The sequence below is a fragment of the Folsomia candida genome, unplaced genomic scaffold, assembly GCF_002217175.1.
Source record: "Folsomia candida strain VU population unplaced genomic scaffold, ASM221717v1 Fcan01_Sc005, whole genome shotgun sequence".
In the NCBI taxonomy this organism is placed as follows: domain Eukaryota; kingdom Metazoa; phylum Arthropoda; class Collembola; order Entomobryomorpha; family Isotomidae; genus Folsomia; species Folsomia candida.
The window spans coordinates 5,047,348-5,067,585 of record NW_019091197.1 but is presented as its reverse complement, the minus strand read 5'-3'; the positions used below and the strand labels follow the sequence as shown (position 1 = coordinate 5,067,585).

General features: G+C 38.7%; 4 protein-coding genes across 4 annotated transcripts; all 4 read left to right on the top strand.

Moving 5' to 3' along the window:
- The first annotated feature begins 854 nt into the window (after window positions 1-854).
- LOC118435622 (glutamate-gated chloride channel-like) lies at window positions 855-8,346 on the top strand. Its single transcript, XM_035851927.1, has 11 exons — window positions 855-1,166; window positions 2,091-2,212; window positions 2,404-2,468; window positions 5,147-5,228; window positions 5,339-5,492; window positions 5,583-5,665; window positions 5,740-5,847; window positions 5,920-6,131; window positions 6,614-6,658; window positions 6,733-6,945; window positions 7,027-8,346. The coding sequence occupies exons 1-11, from the start codon at window positions 1,066-1,068 to the stop codon at window positions 7,249-7,251; spliced, it is 1,410 nt and encodes a 469-aa protein (XP_035707820.1). The 5' UTR covers window positions 855-1,065; the 3' UTR covers window positions 7,252-8,346.
- Window positions 8,347-8,906: 560 nt separating this feature from the next.
- On the top strand, window positions 8,907-10,666 carry LOC110850402 (neuronal acetylcholine receptor subunit alpha-7-like). Its single transcript, XM_035852124.1, has 2 exons — window positions 8,907-9,535; window positions 9,750-10,666. The coding sequence occupies exons 1-2, from the start codon at window positions 8,938-8,940 to the stop codon at window positions 10,334-10,336; spliced, it is 1,185 nt and encodes a 394-aa protein (XP_035708017.1). The 5' UTR covers window positions 8,907-8,937; the 3' UTR covers window positions 10,337-10,666.
- Window positions 10,667-10,888: 222 nt separating this feature from the next.
- On the top strand, window positions 10,889-12,301 carry LOC110850401 (neuronal acetylcholine receptor subunit alpha-7-like). The gene is made up of 2 exons (XM_035852416.1): window positions 10,889-11,630; window positions 11,715-12,301. Exons 1-2 carry the CDS (start codon window positions 10,889-10,891, stop codon window positions 12,299-12,301), a joined length of 1,329 nt encoding a protein of 442 aa, XP_035708309.1.
- Window positions 12,302-17,976: 5,675 nt separating this feature from the next.
- LOC118435684 (BTB/POZ domain-containing protein At1g55760-like) lies at window positions 17,977-20,224 on the top strand. The gene is made up of 6 exons (XM_035852072.1): window positions 17,977-18,140; window positions 18,230-18,384; window positions 18,471-18,745; window positions 18,821-18,997; window positions 19,243-19,567; window positions 19,871-20,224. Exons 1-6 carry the CDS (start codon window positions 18,105-18,107, stop codon window positions 19,959-19,961), a joined length of 1,059 nt encoding a protein of 352 aa, XP_035707965.1. The 5' UTR covers window positions 17,977-18,104; the 3' UTR covers window positions 19,962-20,224.
- Window positions 20,225-20,238: the final 14 nt, after the last annotated feature.

The window sequence follows — 20,238 nt, the reverse complement described above, 5'->3', positions numbered from 1 at the left end:
AAAGCCGTTATATAACTACGAGATAAGATGTTTTCGATCTGTTGCTCTCTTTGACGTGGAAATTCCATCCCATTCCATCCCGTCCCACGCTGCGGGGAGAAACAGAAGAAGCAGAGAGAAAGTTGCCCAGAGAAAACAGGTTGGGATAAACTTTCCCCATTTAAAGAACTTTGTCTACTACATTCATTACATAAGGATAAGTACGACTGGGAGGATTAGTGAGACTCTATGGGCTGCATAAACTGCAACATTTTTTCGCCTAGGATTTTATATTCGTACATATTTAAAATATTGATTAGAAGTGAGAGTCTGACTTTCTCCACGTGGCGTGCTTCGCCCCTGCCGAGATTGGAAGTTGCCTGCCTCCACCCGTCACATCCAGCCCGATATAAATATGTACAAGGGCAAGCAGTGGTTTGCTAGAGTTTTGGTATACTCATGTTAAGCCCCGCTTTTCGAGTTGCATCAACCAGTGCGAACTTTCACCCACCTTTCCCTCTCGCTACAGGCACCATATCCGACCAAGTTTCTTCCTCCTTTCACCCAGCGTTACGCACAACGGGGCAGAATTGGCACAGACTGCGTAAAAATTTTGGGAATAAAATCCTACCCGTTTTTATTCTTTGTATCGAATCTTGAATTTCCATGAATGTCCCCCTCCCCACAATCTCACCCTGTCAGGCTAGGAGCATCGAGCTGGTTTGGTTAAGTGTTCACTCACACAAATCCAACAGCATCTCTGCTTACTTTCTCCATTCCATTCCTCTCTCGGTGCGAGCACGGCAGTCGGATCCGCCACCAGTTCACATCTCTCGAAAACGGGTGAAAGCAGCCTTTTCATCCTCTTCTCTTTCTTTCTCTCCTTCCCAACAACTTTCCCAGCAGTAAGAACTCAGCAGCAGGACGTCAAGCACGACGAGAGAGGTTCGCATCTGACACTGTTTTTTGCGTATATCCAATTTTCCTCCTCCCGTGTGTACGTGCCAAAACCATGGAAATCGTCGTGTCGTGTGGTTGAATAAATAAGTTAAGAAATTGAAAAGTAGATAAAACCCAGCAAAGAAAATGATTGGTTTCCGAAGCTTACTTTCTGGTGGGTGGTACTCCGCCTGGTTGTGGCCTTCCTTCATCCTCTGCGTCCTACTCTCTGTCCAGCCGAGCTTTATGTAAGTGGTGGAGGAAATTACCTACATATTTGGTGTTGAATAAATCTTGTAAACAATTTACTTTATGGAGTGGGGGCTCAATTAGGCGTGAAAACATGACCACTTGGCAAGGAGCGGGGGATTTGTTGAGGTAGCCGTGTATGTAGGGCTGCATGGTTATGATATGGGAGATAATGTAATCTACGTACGTAGGGAAAGCAGAGGAGCTGAGGCAAGTTGCCAATTTACTTGTGGATTCTCATTTTTTATGATAGAAACGCGTAGGGCAGAGCGTAAAAGGAAATGAGGGAGAGAATGGGATCGTTATATTCGTGAATGGGAAGAGGAAACCTTTTGTCGTTTGGTTTGGTTTGGTGGATTGGATGGGATGATAAATACTTCATTTTTTGCATTGTTACGTTTTATGTGCCATGTCAGACGTGTAATTGTGTGTAGGGATGAATTTTTAATAGAATGTTTCCCGTAATTTGAAAAGTTTCGTGAAATGATGCAGAAATGTTTATTTATTTCCGTTATTTAAACTGATTCTTTTTTTCAATTAAATTTGGAAAGTTAGATAGCTGCAGACTTTATTTAGCAAGGAGACTACACCTTGACTGGAAAAACTTGTTGTGCTGTTGGTCGTAGATATTTTCTCGTTGGAGAGGAAAAAAGTGAAAGTTTTTCCCTACTTTTTTTCTTCTGAGAAGGACATGTTAATTTAATCGAGAAAGTTTTCCTTTCACTCCTTTTCACCACTCGTACTTAGTCTCCGTGGAGCTCGGTGCAGTCGGGTAGATAATCATTCATCCATATCTGTCGTGAAGGGAGAGGAAAGTCCGTGTCTCATTGTGTGGGACGTCTTGTTAGGAAGAAATGTCTCTCTCTTCGACCTGGGAGAAAGGTGATCTTTCACTTTCTCTTTTTTTTACTCTTTGCCCGCAGATCTGGCGTGTACTCCACGAAGCTCGTTAACGTTCGTGAAATTGAGAAACGCATCCTCGACAAAGTGCTGGACACTGATCGCTATGACAACAAGATCCGACCGGACGGGACTGCAGGAACGGGTGAGGAGATGATTTATAAAAAATTAAGTGAAAAATTGGAGCAAACTCATCATGATGATGGTGACTTTGCAAAATCCGAGGTGCAAAAAAGTTTTCCGCCAACATAAATATTTTGTATTTGCTACTTTTCCTTTCTTTCCCAGAATTCGCCAATATTTGGCACTTTCACTCACTTTTATATCCCATTTCAGACGCCACGGTGGTCTATGTCAACATGTTTGTTCGCAGCATAGCGAGAATCGATGATGTAAAGATGGTGAGTAAAGTAGAGAAATGTTTTATTTGCTTTTTCATGTTGAAAAGTTTCTTTCACTGCATCGAGCCACACACTTACTTATTACGTAACTATGTAGCTCGCCATGAGGTGAAGAGTGCACGGGAGGAGAAAATATAAATCGAAATTTGTCTCTCGTTTTTTCCTCTTTTTGCAAAAATATCGATCCGTCTCGTCCTCAAGGGGAGAGGGACCCTCATCGATCTATTTATTTATCATTACCTTCAATCAAACTTCCCTCGAGGAAGTAGAAGAAGAAAAAAGAAAGAAGTAATAATATTTCCCTCAAAGGAGGTTTATAGTTACGGTGGTCGTCATGGCAACGGGCTTCCACGACTGAGAGGAATGTTCCCATCCCATTAATGTAATATGTACTTGAGAGAAATCGTGACATGGCGTTAAGACATGCGACGACGATTTTCTCCTTTTCTTTGCAATGCATTGTGTGAAGTGGGCCTTTGTTATTTTGTCGGATACAGTATATAGTTGTCACTCAATGGAGAATAAACATTTGGTAGGATGGCATGATGACATATTTCGTAATGAGATATTTCTCAACAACGGGAAAGAAAACAGCAAGGGTTTCGTTTTTTTTTCGGGGGAGAGAAAGTTGAAGTTGACGACTTGTTAGTTGGAAAGAGAAAGTCAAGATGTATGTATGTGGGTCTTCCTTCCCCGAATTTTGTAACAAATGACATCCTGACGACAATAATAGGAGAATAGAATTACATACAAAGGGCTTCTCTTCTCGTCCTCCTTCTTCTTGATTTGATTGCACAGAGAAGTGAGTGAGTGAGTAAAAAGATAGGGAAAGTTGTTACTCAGTCAGCAAAAACTAAATATTTAAATCTCTTTGATGCAATCAAGGAAATCATGAATTTCAAATTTTGCCAAGTCTGTCATAATTTGGTGTAATAAATTGGTCTGATTGATGATAAAAAATTGGAAGAATCCATAAAAGTCAATCCGTGCTCGTCCTCCTGTCCAGAATATGATAACATTATTATCATCCACGTACATCCTGCCTTTTATATCTCATTTATTTCCTGTCATGTCGGAAAAAGTGGGCTACGTGGTTCGCTAGCTGCGATGCGAGTGAGATACGTACGTATCCAGACATCCAGATCCGACTGGTTTGCACGGCAGGAAGAAGAGGAAAGAAAGGGAAGAGAGGAGGATGTTTGCATGTAAGTGAGTAGACTGCCTGCTCCGTAATAACGGTAATAATAATGAACTTTCTCCCCTCTCTGCCGCCTAGAGGGGCCTTCTTCTTCTGCCCAGTTTTCCCACTAATACTCCAGGGCAGGTTTTCAGTCCTGGGTTTATTACGTCGGACAGGACGTGATGTTAGTTTAGTCACCGAAACGAAAACTTTAGCAGGCTATATACTTCCATTGGTAGATAAGTAGACGTGAATTTCACCTTACTTTCACTCTCTCTCTCTCTCTCACCAGCACTCCGTCATCTCCATTTTCGCTCGCTCTCTTCCATCCCATCACACTATCGATCTCGCTGCTTCTCTGGTGGGGAGGAATCTTGATGGCTTGTTGTAAAGTAAAAGTAAGCAAACAAATGACAAATCAAGGGAGGGAGAGATAGATGAGGGTTGGTGGGTGGGTGGATGGGTGAAAGTAAGTGCTTGTGAGAAACCACATTTGGAACGCAACGGGCAGGAAAATGGGAACGCGAGACAAATTTTAGTAGATGAGTGTGACGATAACGGGAGATGATTAGACAAACGGGAGGAGAGAAAGTTTGGCGGATGTGGTTGGGAGATTGCTGCTTTCTCCAGGGCAAACTATGCATGTCAGATAGGATCCTGAATTTTTTAACGGGTCGGATTATGGGGAATTTAGTTGGACAAAAGTGCGGAACTTTGTGTTAAACAGGGTCTTTTTTGTGGAGCAATTTTATCGTGTGATAATCTTGGGTAATGTGTGTTTTACAAAGTGTTGTGGGCATGTGTGTCTGGAATCTGGGACTGGTTTTGCTGTACAGAAAAAGTATGTATGTGCATGGTTGAAACTAAAATTAAAAGAGGACACGATCCTTTACAGACTTTAGTAGATACTAATTCCAGCTATATTTTTTCTGGCGGAGGCAACATGACAAATCCTTGAATGAATAGTTTATCGGCATCGTATCCACTTTAACGTTATATGTCTTGTTAAACTTGATAATCTCGCATCTCTTAGTCTGTTTACAACGTCTCTAGTCTCCTTATTTCCGCAGTAAATCATCCCAGGACAAAAACTCAAGCAAAGTTTAACCAAATAAAGTAAACTTGAGCCCTTATTCCACTTTCTCTTTGGTGCAATCAGGGCTGATATACGGCCCACATACACTTGAAAGTTTGTGCCTCTGCTATTCTGTAAGTAACCCGTTGCCATCCGGATGGAGGAGGGTGGGACGGCATAGTGTGGGAATTAGTCCAGATGGATGGAGCCTTTAGTTATGCTTGGTGAAAGCCGAGTGGCAAGTTTGTTCCGGTTAAATTCATGCAATAATTTGCGGGGAGAAAGTTCACCCGGGTAGAAAATGATGATGGATCCGGTGCTGTTTTTTCTTTTCGCTTGGCAAAACCAAATTTATTACTTGTTTGGTTTTGAGATGAAGGGGAAAAGTGAAAGTAAACCATCTCTCATATTTTCTCTTGACAGGAGTACAGCGTGCAACTCACATTTCGCGAGCAGTGGACGGATGAAAGGTTGAGATTTGACACGTTTCGACCAAAACCACCAGGTTAGCGAGATGGATGGTGGCGTTAATTAAAAAGTTTTTTTCTTAGGGACTAAATTTCCAGGGGGGAAAGTTTGGCTGGTATTTATTCACTGCAAACTTGTATATTTCAGATGACCTCGCGTACCTAACTTTGACCAACTCATCGCAAGTTTGGATGCCCGATTTATTCTTTTCTAACGAGCGGAAAGGCCACTTGCACAATATTATTACGCCGAATGTGTATATTCGGATTTATCCGAATGGCGAGATCCTGTACTCGTTGAGGTAAATAGATTTATGTACATGGCACGTTGAGTTATTTATTCAACGACACGACGGGATTTTGGTGATTGGATTACAAATTTGTTGTTGCAGAATCTCGCTCACACTTTCGTGTCCCATGATTCTCAAAATGTTTCCGTTGGACAAACAGGTCTGCACTTTGCGAATGGCTTCGTGTGAGTAAACGATGATTGTGTATGAATATTAAATATGCTAATTTAAGTACTTATGCAAATTTTCCACTTCTCAGACGGTTGGACCACGGATGACGTAATTTTCAAATGGAAACATACCCACCCGGTGCAAATCATTAGCAATTTGCATCTCCCGAGGTTTGCGTTGGAGCAATTTACGACAGGTGTGGTTGAAGAGTTAAGATTATTTGGACCCGAATTTTGTGCACATTTTTCGTGACACTGTTTTTTCTTAGATTACTGCGACAGTGTGACCAACACGGGGACGTATTCGTGTCTCAGGGTCGACCTCTTATTTAAAAGACAGTTCAGTTACTACCTTCTTCAAATCTACATTCCGAGCTGTATGTTGGTCATCGTCTCCTGGGTGAGCTTCTGGCTGGATCCTGACGCTGTACCGGCTCGTGTTCCACTCGGGGTCACCACGCTTTTGACAATGGTAACGCAGGTAAGAAGATGGATTTTGGGGTAGAAGAAATTCGTAAAACAACGACATGTTTGCAAAAAAAATAAGCGCAATTTTTTTCCTATGTTAGAATTTTAGATATTTTATTAAAGCTACGGCTTTAAACTATTTAGATATGCGACCCTTGTGCAATTACTCAGTTTTTTACCCAAGTCAGGGCTTATCTAAACATCACTGTTGTCTTTCTGTCCATATATTACGCTCTTAAAACTTATCCATTCGACTTGAAATTTTGCAAACACATACATAGAATATGCAAATTAAGCATCAAGTCGAAAAATAAAAACAAAAGTTGTACTGGTGGTACCCCTCTCAATTTATTAAATAATAAAAACAACCTGACTCGGGCAAAATAAGGCTGCACTGTAGGTTTTTCAGTTATGTATAATTTGTGACCACACTTCATGAATATTAAAAACCCTAACAAAAGTAAACTTTCTCCAACTTTCACCTTCTTTTTTCAGACGTCCGGCATAAATCAGAAGCTTCCTCCGGTCTCGTACACGAAGGTAATATTAAATTTCTTATTGTGACAAGAATACTAATGCTTTCACTTTTTGTACATCGCCCTTTACAATAAAAGGCCCTCGACGTGTGGACTGGGGTATGCTTAACCTTCGTGTTCGGCGCTCTCCTAGAGTACGCTTTGGTCAACTACACCTCCCGCAAGGATAAGCACAGGGCAGCCGTGATTAAGCAGAGGAAACAGTGGGACGCTGACCAACAGAGGTTTCAACAAGGGAAAAGCCCCACTTATTATGGCGCAGGGGATTGCAACCATCCAATAACAGCGTTGGTTAGTTACCTACACAAATATGGTAATTTTGCCGTGTAAAATACTTTCACTCATTACAAAACTTTCTCTTTCCTGTAACAGTGGCCGGTCAACTATGAGCACGAATCTCGCTGTGCGATGCACTTTGGTGGTCTCCTCAACGCCGGGACGTGCACGAAAACTTGGTTGGCGAGATTCCCATCGAGGTCGAAGAGGATTGATGTCATTGCCAGGATCGTGTTTCCACTACTGTTTGCTTTCTTCAATGTCGCCTACTGGTGTGCATACGTGTTGAGGAAGGAGGACCCTGAAAGTCTTATTGAATAGGGGATTAAATTTATTAATTAAGAAAAAATAAATACAAAATTTATGTATATGTATTATTTGCCAAATGCACAAACAATCAAAGAGAGGGAATTAATCAATCAAATTTTTCAAAATAACAAAATAAGCAACGGAAACGCTTCATAAATACAATGTAATATTGGATAAAAAATCAAAATCAGGGCGAAATAATTGGTTGTTGAGAATAAGTAGTTAGGGAGAAGTGCTTAAAATAATGTGGTGTTAAGGGGGTTTGTTTGTTGATGGGATCGAAATTTATTATTATTGCCCAAGTGATGGGAAAAAGTGAACAATTAAGGATAATTAAGGGACAACAAATATCTAGGGATAAGATGCACCTATCTAATCTATATTTAATGAGTGTTTTAATGTAAAATTATGTGTGTAAATTAAGGGATGATAACATTTTGTTGAGTATTACTTCTTCTATAGACTTTAAATTATCTGGGTGTTAATGCAAGCATGGTGTAATGGGGGTACTCACGACAGCGTCTTATTTCTCGTGAAAACTCATTTAGCAAATATTTTGCGAAATAAAGACATGCCAATTTTCTCATGGCAGTCGAGCAAAAAGTGTTGCGGAATCTCGATAAGTTAATAACTTAAGAAACTATGATTGTGTGCTGAATTGTTAGATTTGCGAGGTATGCGAAGGTTATCGTGAGTACCCCCAATATAATAAATTTCTTGCTGGAATTGTGCTAAAAGGATCAATTAATTTAGACGACTTCATCATAATAAATTAGACATTTATGAATAGAAAAGTATATAGTACGAAATTAGTTAAGTAGAGCCGATTTTTTATTAAAGTTTATAAATTTGCCATAGGCCATAATTAAGCTCAAGTATCGTAGAGTTTGTACATAGATGATCATAATGAGTAAAAGTTACTTATACAGGTTATGCATTTACTAGCGTATTTTTTATTAATTAGCAGTGAAGTACTTGAACAATTGACCCATTATAATTTACGAGATATCGATTATTAATATCTACATAAGTAAGGAATACATGCATATACTTTTAAAGAATTTATGATACCGCACCGAAATAAAAATTCACTCCTTTTTAACTAAACTGATGTGCTAAATTATTACAACGAAGCCATTGATAGCTCACAGTTTTATGTTAACTCAATAAGTTACGGAAATATGTATGCACTTCCTCTTCCTGTATTATCCAAACTGGATAAAAAATTGTCGCTGTGAGGGAAAAGCAGACACAACAATTTTCCTTGCACTATTTCTTAAATGCAATTGCAAATAAGTATGTAATTAGTGAAAGTGGTATTATTCTTGATAACTTAACATGAAATATTGTGCCCGTTTCAATTATATATACCAAATTACTTAAGTAATACCTCGCTTAGACCACTTAAGAACTAATCAATTACTCTCCAGACTAATTGTCCAGACAAATTGTCTCCAAATTACAATGCGTGTCACAAACTGAGCATCATTTCTCTTCGCCCAGATACAAAGCACGACAGCTGGAGCAACAAAGGAAGTCATTCTCAGGATGACGCTACCTATCAAATTGCTACTGATAATTATATTCTTAACCATATCAACGTCACTCGCATCCAAAATGGAGGACAAACTAATCAACCATCTCCTCGCGAATTATGCCCCGTTAAGCAGGCCAGTCCCATTGACAAAATCCGTCCTAATGGTCGGAATAGGTATCAACATTTACCAGATTGTCGAAGTAAATGAAAAACATCAATACATGACGAGCGTGCTTCACTTGTGGAGGAATTGGACGGACGAAAACCTGACCTGGAATGTCTCCCAGTTTGACAACATTACCTACGTCCGAATCCCTTCGACCAGAATTTGGCAACCCGACGTCTTCCTGTACAACATGGGGAACGAGGAGATGCTCCAGTCGGCCAACAACCGTGAGATCCTCAACGTAATTGTGAATCATACCGGAACCGTGCTTAGCGTGCCCCCAAAAATGCTAAAGTCGATTTGCAGAATGGACGTGACCTGGTTTCCGTGGGATGAGCAAAAGTGTGACCTGATTTTTGGAAGTTGGACATATTCAGGATCGGAAATGGACTTCACGGTTCGAGAGGAAGAAAACATGATGCGGTATTACATTCCGAATGGGGAGTGGCACCTGGTGGGGATCAAGGCAAAGAAGGTGGATAAATTTTACGAGTGTTGTAGTGACTCGTATCCATCGGTGGTTTTCACGCTGCATATTAAGAGGAACAGCATGTACTACTTGTACAATTTGATCGTGCCATGTGCATTAATTGGTGAGATGTTAAATTAGTTAAATTATGTAAAATTCAGAATTCACTCGGATGTTCGTAACCCAATAAAATGTATACAGTTTTAAACACACTTCAGATCTTTCGGGGAAGTTTGGAAATTCTAAAATTGCTAAAAATAATTTTGCAAACTGTCATTGGTTACCAAACATCCGAGTTTTGACCTTTTGACCTTAATGACCCATTATTTTTTCTGTAGGATTCCTCGCCATCCTCGGTTTCACCTTACCACCGGACAGTACCGAGAAGCTGTCTCTCGGTGTGACCGTGCTGTTCAGTTTGATCGTATTTCTAAATCAGATCACCTCCACCATGCCGGCCAATTCGGATAACGTTCCACTAATCGGGACATACTTTAACTGTGTCATGTTCACCATTGCGCTATCCGTGGTGAGCACGATCATTGTAAACCTCAACATCCGGTCGGGTAAGGAACCAAGGGCGATTGGAAGGCATACGGAAAAGCTGTTGCTAATCTGGTTGCCATGGATACTGAGATTGGATTTGCATAAATACTATGACAATGGTGGAAGAAACAAAAGCTTCAGGAGGACCATGAGTGCCATTGAGGATGCTGTCTTAATGAAGGGCGAAAAACCAAAGTCGTACCAGGGCAACGAAGTTAAGGTGACATCATCACCATTTTTCAAAACAGTCCCAAATCTCGAATTGCTGAAGGATAAATGGTTATTCGCCGCTGTAGTTGTCGACAGATTGTGTTTGTTGGTGTCAGTTTTGTTTGCTGTAATTTCAGTCGGAATTATGTTGGTCTCAAAGCTTACTTAAGAATCATTTAAAAGTAATACTTGGAAATAATATGTAAGTTAATTCCTGTTTTTCAATTTTAATTAGCTCAGCAATTTGTTTGGTTTTTAACTGTCTAACATATATAGAAATAATTCTTGGACAAAAATTAATTTTATTAATAAAACAAACACATTTACGTAAAAATTAGTTTCTAATCTAGCAAATTAAAGCCTATCGTAACAAAAGGAATTTAATGGACATTCTTGTATTCATGTGCAAGTCCAATCTGATTACGGAAAGTGAATGTCAACAGACGACTCATAACAAAACTTCGATTGGCACGAGGAGTCATTTATTGTCAAGTGGGCGATCCTCCCCGTGACTATTTATGCAATTATGTATTCTAATTGTTGTAAAATTAATTTACTAACTAGACTTCAAAATACATACATACTACGCGACAACAATTAATAAATTATCACCACTTTCCTACCAAACGTCATAAACTTCAGTCTACCAAGAAACTTAGCATTCTTCAAATTAACAACTTGAAGCATCAACACACATACTTGACCCCATTTTTTGCTTATCATGCTACTTTCAAAACTAAGCATCCTCCTCTTAATTTGTATCCACTCTGTAAACTCATCCCGCATAGAGGACGCCATAATTGACCACATTCTCACAAATTATACCCCCCGAAGTCGTCCAGTAAATTCAATCAAAACCGTCCTCAACGTTTATATTGGGCTCGGCTTGCAACAAATAGTTGAAGTAAATGAAAAACAACAATATATTACGAGCGTTGTCCACTTGACGACGCAATGGATAGATGAATACATCCACTGGAACGCGTCCGACTTTGAAGACGTCATCATGGTGCGAATCCCTTCCGTCAAAATTTGGCAGCCCGACATCTTCCTGTACAACATGGCGAGTGATGCAATGTTCGAATCTGGCGAGTACCGCGGGAAGTTTAACGTCTTGGTTGGGAATAAAGGGCTCATTTACAGCGTTCCGCAAATGGTGTTGAAATCAGCGTGCAAAATGGACGTGACCTGGTTTCCATTTGATACACAAAAATGTCCTCTTAGCTTTGGGAGCTGGACTTTTTCCTCGATTGAGATGGACGTAAATTTGCTGAAGAATGGGATTGACTTGGATAATTATATTCCGCATGGCGAGTGGAAACTGGTGGGTGTGACGGGTAAAAGGGTGTCCAAAATATATACATGCTGTCCCGAAGAGTATTTGACCATCAGGTTTACCCTGCATATTAAGAGGCAGACGATGTACTATTTCTTCAATTTGATTGTGCCAGCGTTTCTGATTGGTAAATTGCCTACCTATTAATTTGCATATGCATCATAACACCAAGTCAAGTTGTACTTAACCGTGGTCAACTAATGAACTTTAGGATTCCTTGCCATCCTGGGTTTCACACTGCCACCGGACAGCGGAGAAAAGTTGTCTCTCGGGGTGACCGTGTTGTTCAGTTTGATCGTATTTCTAAATCAGATCACCTCCACCATGCCGGCCAATTCGGATAACGTTCCTCTAATCGGGACATACTTTAACTGTGTCATGTTCACCATTGCGTTATCCGTGGTGAGCACGATCATAGTAAACCTTAACATCCGGTCGGGTAAGGAACCAAGGCCGATTGGAAGGCATACGGAAAAGCTGTTGCTAATCTGGTTGCCATGGATACTGAGATTGGATCCTGGAAAATATTACGATAATGAAAAATCTCCAGTTTATCTGAGGAAGACAGCAATTCAAGATGTCCTAATGATTGGAGTAAAACCGGATAAGTCGCACAAGGAAAAAGTGGGTGTGGTTGGCAACGTGGGACGCACGTCAGGACGAAGAAATGATCCGCAGTTGAGAGAAAAATGGTTATTCGTTGCAGTGGTGGTTGATCGGTTGTGTTTGGTTGGGTCGGTTTTATTTGCGTTCATTTCAGTCGGAATTCTATTAATTTCAAGTTTGACTATTCACTAAAATTAATCATTTCCCATGGCATAATGTTTTCAAAGTTTGACAGTCATGACAAATTACAACTGGTTATGACTTACTTAACAGCATACAGATTTCAGTGTCAACGTATGTATTTAGGTAGGTATCTACATACATTGTCTCTCAAATTTGGACAAGTTCCATTTATGTATTTGTGTGTGACGTGTGCATGTCATACGTACTTTTGTACCTACATGTGCAGCATTCTACTGACATATTCGTCTCCAATTTATTAGTATGTATACATTTAAATATGTACCATATTTAAATTATTATGCAATATAATCAATTATTCTTTTGATAGTAACGATAAATAATTCGGGTAATCGGGACAACCCTAAATATGTACCTCTTCGGATATCTCGAATGTCTCGCATGTTGAGAATAACTACTATGCATATTCCAAACTTCCACAGAACTTTTGCCGGAAAATCGTGGAATTTTTTTCGCAAATTTACCCAGTAACTTATTATGTTTCTATTTCACAAAATTATTTCGGAACCTAATCTTCTTCATCACAAGTGGGATAAATTGTTTAGCTAATCTAGGACAACTAAATCAAAGTTGGATAGCAGGTTTGTTTTTATAACTTTGCGAAATTTACACATATTTTCGAATCCCCTCACGACACATGCAGTGCGAAATAAGACCTTGTCGTGAGTACTCTTAATGTTAATATGTTGTCATGTTGAATATCAAAGATCGTAAAAATAAATGTATTGCTAATTCGTTTTGCATATATCTATTATTAATTGTCTAGATAGTTATTAGCTAATCTTAAATTTTACGTTGCTTTAACTGTTGTCACGGCCGGCTTTAAAGTGCTTATGACTACTATGGGCTGTATTGTGGATGGATGTGACGATGGTTTATGGGAAGATTTAGGCGCTTCTGTCGTGATCTGTATCGGTGCTTTTGAATGGGGTTCAGTCGTGTGGGGTGGTCTTGAGGGTTCTCTTGTAGTTATCTTTGGTGGCTCACTGGTTGGAGGGGGCTTGGAATGTTGTACCGTTGTCGGTGGTTTTGTGGTTGTTGTTGTTGAGTGGCTTGCCGTGGGTGGTGGTGATGGTGGGGGTGGTGGTGCTGTCGTCGGCGGTGGCGTCGTGGTCGTAGTTGTGGTAGTCGTAGTCTTCGGCGCCATGCATGACCACGGCATTATAATGCAGTTCAAACCCATTTGGCACTGCTGAGCTATCGCCATTGTCATTGAACACACCAATTTTGGGTCCATTGGTGGCATAGCTAAGACAACTATAAATATAATTACATATGCCTTAATTATGATATGAGTATTAGTTCAGCTTACGAAGTGGGCTCCCTCCACCACAACTGGTCGTCTCAAAATGATAAGCGGCCAACAAATATGTAATAAAGGCTGAGAGAAAGATCATCTTATTTTTGCCTCGAAAAATATTAATAAATTTGGTTAAGTGTAAATTTTTGCAACAATTTTTGTTAAATAATGTGACGACAAATATACACAGTCTGAATGTGAACAATTAGATTAACAATGCTGAAATTTATGGTCTATTTACGTTATTATTGTTATATGTATGTACGTACATACGTATTTGTGAGGCCATAACGGGTTTAATTACAATGTTCGACTCGTCACTGACAAAGTTACCCTGATTAAAGAATGCATGAAATTGAGAGAATAATAAAATGTTTCCAATTAAGTAAGTGCATGTGCATATATTTTCTTGCATTTATGCTTCAAATTTTATCTATGCCTACATATCATTGTTAATTAGTGGCATTGCTAAATGAGAAGTAGAAACATAAAGAGTTTAAGTAGAGAAGACTATGAATTTTCAATTAAGCATATTTTACAAAGGATTAAATGATGTGTATATGTATGTAATTCGTACCGATGACAAGTTATTTTCCTTGGTTCATTCTTAAGAGGTTACGTATGTGTATTACTTAATTGTATTGACAGGTTGACTTTTAGTCCCTTTTTAAGAATACTGCAATCCGAATTACGAATAAATATGTATCTACATTTGGTGTCTGGAGAAATTATTTTAATTACATATGTCGGTCTACATATTTACATGCATAACTGTTAGCTTAAAATTCTAGCAAGATTTTCTCAAAAACATGGTATGGTAGATTATCTATATATGCATGCGTAGTTTTAGAAACGCGATATGTACATACATATAGATACATAGTACTTAACATTATTATATAGACAAAATCCTAGATTATTTAGACAATTTTTATTGAACGTGGTAAATAAGATATAAAGCTGTAAATGTTTCCTACTAAATGTGCAAGTACATTGTACATACTTATGACATTTATGAACTTGAAATGTACATAAAGTATGTAAATATGTTAATCTTTTAGAATATTTTATTCAATACTTACTCTTGTTTTCATACTAGAGGGTGAATGTTCAACGCGATTGTTATCACAAGACCGTCTGCAGAAATACTTATCCTTCCATACAATAATTAATGCATGCATGCTAGCATTAATGGCACTTGTGCTAAAAAAGAAACACAAAGGAACCAATAGCTGAAGGACTAAAATATGCATGTATAATATACATACATACATACATATCTAAGTATTATGCACTAAGGATAAGATATTTTCAAGATAGTTTCTCTCTACAATGTGTTGATAATCCACTTGAAACTAGTGTACATAGATTAAACACTTAATCGCACACTCTTGTGCTAAATGCTAGATTTACTTATATTATTTCAAAGTTCAAATGAGGTTGCAGAAGGCTACAAAAATTAGTCCTGTCTGGAAACCACCATAATCTGTCTATGTAGCATTAGAATATTTTTACTCACTTTTTAAAATGGAAACAATGATTGACATTGTCCAATTCTTCAACGCGTTCACCTCCACCATTTGCCTCCCAACTTTCATAATTGAGCAAAATCATCTCAATGTTAGAGATGATTTCGACTTTTTCGACGAATTGCAAGTCACTCTACCCATCTTACTTTTGACCTCGATAGATATTCTTCTAGTAGACAGAAGATATTCGAGGGCGATACTTCCGTCATATTTTCGGTATCGATATCGATACCGCGATCAAGTAATACAAGTTTGCTCCAATATTTACTACGTCGGTCTGGCAAAATTAAGCAGTCAAACTGAAATGATTGACAAACTTCGTGTCCTTTCAAGGATTTTCGTTAACATCCCAACGTCTCACAAATTTATAATTGCCGCCATTCCTCCGGATTTATTCTCTAGCACGATTTCATTACTTGACTCAATCACGTCTAACGTAGACCTTAAAATATTTCTTGTTGAGATGTTTAATAAGAAAGAAGTTCATGGTAACGGTAACAAAATTGCATACTACTCTTGTATCCATTGTCCTTCAAATCATGCAAAAATTATCGAAACACCAGACTCCCCCGAGATGGCGTTGAATATCTTCACCTGGCTTGTAAAAATCGAGCAGAAATCGCTATCAGATAATGCCAGGTCGACAACTTTAGGTAAATTTGTTTCCTCTCGGCGGAGTTACGACATTATCGACCAACACGAATTCTCAGTGGGCGTTGCAAAGGTGGCGGAATATTTGAAAAATCAATACAACCAGGAAACATTCGATTTCAATTATTTCACCAGAGCACATCGCACCCTTGAAGTTTTCGATTTCGACCAGATCCTAGATTTTATCCTACTGGAGGAAGCGTTTAAGCAAAATTTGTCCATCTCATCGAAACGTCTCAGGAATAAACTTTCTTATTTCGTGCCTAAATTTCAAGACGTTATTTTCTTCGTCGCACAGAACGGGAACGTGTTTTATACCTTTATTGGCGAAATGGACTACAACTTTATAACTTGCGACGGTATGCAGTCCCTCCTTCGATATGAACTTTATCTCACTCCGGCAGACATATACTGCTGGGCATTAAGCATTTTAGCAATTGTCATAGTTTCGGCGATTATTGTATTTCCAAACCTGTCCGGTAATTATATCTTTGAAATGGGAACGAGAATAATCGACCTCTTCGGGGTTTTGATTGAAAAGCCGATTACGATGAAATTTCACATTACCCCAAAACTTAGCCTGCTCCTATTATCGATATGGATATGGAGCAGCCTGATTCTATACACGGGTTGGAAGGCTGCCTTCACAACGGAAGTAATTAAGCCAACAATTCCGACGAGTCGATTCAAAGGATTTCAAGATCTGATCAATTTCACGTTCTACTTTCCCATTAAAGAAGAGTATTATGAAGTTTATGAAAATCCCGCCTTGGGAGCATTCATTCCAGAATTGCAATTGATTTTTCGGTATCTCAAAAATTCTAAGGAACCAGGAATCGCCGATTTGTCCCATGCAACTATGGCAATGAATGTGGAAACCGGGTATACTCGCATATTCCCGATGGCTTATAAATACCCGGACCACTTTCTTGGAAATTTAACTAAAGAGGGATGCAAAAATAAGGCCTATGTAGACACGAAGGACAGCATTTGCAGAATTCTTCCATATTCAAATCGCAGAATGAAAAAGTTTGGGGTCAGGTTTGCCAAAGGGGAGCGAGTCCTCAGAACGAATCCGAAGGGGTGGATGTGGCTACTATTTGGCGATGGGAGGCAGGCCGAAGGGCTCATCAGGCGGCAGAAAGGGATAATTTCATCGGGGATTTATAAATATTGGTCGGGATTATATGAGCAGTTTGGGAAGGTAAAATTATTTCAATTTTACGATGAAGAAGCCGAGTTGAGGAAGAAGGATGTCACCGAAGGTATGAAAATACCGTTAGGACTGGAGTCGAAAATTGTGTCGAGTATTGTGATATTTTTCATATCGTGTGCAATTTCTTTGATTGTATTCCTCGCTGAGGTTTTCTACTTTATGTATGAAGTTTTAGCATAATGATGAATTTATAAATTTACACTCTTTCTATTTAAATAATATATTTAGAAAATATTGACATTAATGTCATAAATGTAAACTGCTCTAACTTGCTTCACATATACTTATGTACGATATAGTTAAAAATAATTCTGCGACTGGTTATTATGTTCTTCAATAAATAAGTAGGTATGCCAGATTTGCAGTACAGTTTGAAATTTGTGTGTATTTATTAGCTAAAAATGTATGCATATTTGCATATGTATGGACCCGAAGCAGGATTAATTTAATAAAATCATTAATAATGAATCTATGTAAATGTCCATGAATGCCAGTAATTAATCTCAATACCCTAGGAATGCATACATAATTTAGTATATTTGTTGATTTGCATATGAAATAATGCATCGGTACCCAAAATTCCAGCGATCTGTTAAAAATACTTTTAACCCTTTTCTTTTCCAGCGAATCCAATTGACTTGATATCATAGGGGGTGGATTAACCCGACTGATAATTAAAATACGTATATTTAAACGGGAACGACCTATCATATCCTAAGTCAACCGTACACCACCATCGCTACATATGCACATTACCATCATATGGACCACAAGTTCACATAAATGGTCACGATTTATAAATTCTTCTACATATTCCTGGAATCTACGTTCTATTTGGAAACTTTTCCAGACCCTTTAAAAAGGGTTATTACATTTCCACATGTGCACATACCAATCTTCATGCAACTGCATTGTGAGAATTTTGAGGGTACGTGCCAAACCACTTCAACAGAAACGCTCACTCCTTTTCGAGACAGTGAAACAACCAGATCCAGATATTTTTGCTTCTTACATCAAGTTTGCAATAAAGTAACGCACTGTTACAATTAATCTTTTAGTATTTAGCGTATCTTGGAGGTGTGCAAGTTTTACGAGAACATGTCGCTGGAGAGAATGAATACATCCGCGCTAGAGGTATGTACATATCTGATTAATTACCTGGCTGAATGATGTGACTTAAAACGTGCATATTACATACAACACTATACTTATCAATTTTGTAGATCAAGGACGAATTAAGTGGAGAATTTAGTTGGGATTTTAAAATTCCACCTCGCACCCGAATAAACCAAAACATGAGCCAGTTTGGTAATGGGGGATTCGTATTTCCAGATTTGAAATTCAGCACTGGATTTCTTGCCCATGTGGATCACAAATTGTAAGAACTATTTAATATTATATCCATCAAGATAATTATGATTTTTTTTTTTACTTTTTTAAATAAGCAACTCCTAATAATTCTAGATCCTTCGCAATATACGCCAATCAAGTGAATGCATTTTTGCAACTTCCCATCCAACATAATAAAAAGCTCGAGTTACGCACGGCTACTTTGGAGTTTTTTTCGTCACCATTTCGACTTCCGGGGCCCAGGCAAGAATTACGGTTCGTGTATGACCTGATCCATTGCGAGGAGAATGTGTACACCCGTTACGCCGGAATTTGGACTAATGATGACGCAAGTTGGGATGATGCCGTGCACATGATAAGGCTAAATCTTTCTGTCGTATGCCGCGAACGTGAGTGCTATTTTTTACATAAGTAAAATTTAATTAGAGAGAAAAATGCATATTAAATAATAATTTATTATTCAGGTGGGGAAGTTATTCCCTATGCAAATGAGGACATCGCCAACAAATTTCTAGTGGGCGCCGAGGAAGCTGTACGCTTAGGCGGGTTTGATGACATGTTCTTATCAGGAGATCTCTCAGATGTTATGCTCGTTTGTGGGGACAATGCAGAATTTCCGGCGCATCGCTTCCTCTTATCGGGTAAGTGACAAGCTAAGCAATTAATTCAGAAGTAAAATTATTACCGAGTGAAGACACTCCATTTCTACATATTTGTTACGATTTATCACGGAAAGGTAACAATAGCTGATAATTATTTACATTTTAATTTTGCGGAAAATAATTCAATGTTAAATACAAACTGTATGACGAATTTACTCAGGAACAATTTTGTTGCAAGATTATTTGCGTATTTCAAATTAATAAAGCTCTGATTAAACTTGCAGGTAAAAGTCCCGTCTTCAGGAAAATGTTTCAAGATGAAGGGAAAGGGGCGAAGGAGGGGAGAATAATTTTGGAGGATATTTCGGCCCCAGCGTTAAAAGAGTTCTTACGGTTCCTTTACTGCGGTCGGGTCCTGCGTTGGGGCAATCCATTGTTTCAGGAGTTGTTCAAATTTGCGGAAAAGTTCGAGGTTCAGATGTTGAAGAATGTGTGCGAAAGGAATCTCATAGACGGATTAGGGGTCAACAATGCGGCTGAGATGTATCGTCTGGGAGAGATGCACAATGGGGTCGTTTTGCAGGAACAAGCGCTGAAAATCATTGCCAAGTGAGTACTTATATTTAGATACTTGATTTATTGGTTTGCTATAATTAAGTCAATTCACTCGGGTGTTTGTAATTCAGTAAAATGTATAAAATTGCTTTGGGAAATGGTGCATACTTTATTACAAATTGTAAATGCCCTACTCCGAACAAATGCTCACGAGTTTTTGAACGCAGATGAAACGAGTGTACAGTTCATACGAATTAAGTCAGTTATTGGGTTACAAACTATTGAGGAATTGTGGTCCAGCCAGACTTATTTGAGGTTTGAAACAAGTTGACAATTGTATGTTTATATTTATTTCAGAAACAAGGGCGGAATCTTTCCAGATGCATCGACGCTTAAGCAGTTTTCGGATAGATATCCTGAAATCATTTTTGAATTGTTGAAATCTTGAGTTATTCTTTCCCGTCGGTTTATCGATGGGCACTAGTGGCCAACCTGTGTCCCTTTATTTCCTTACCTACATACTAGTACGTACATATATAAAAATTCTTGTAATCCAAGTGCCGGAATAGGCAAAAGTGGTGTAATAATATTTTCCACCCTCTGTCTGTTTTGAAGCTATTGCAAAAACTGTACGTCATTTTAAACATTTGGGACCTATAATAAATTTTGTATAAATTTTTAAACGTGATACTGAATGTATGTATGTGCATAAAATGAATCATCGG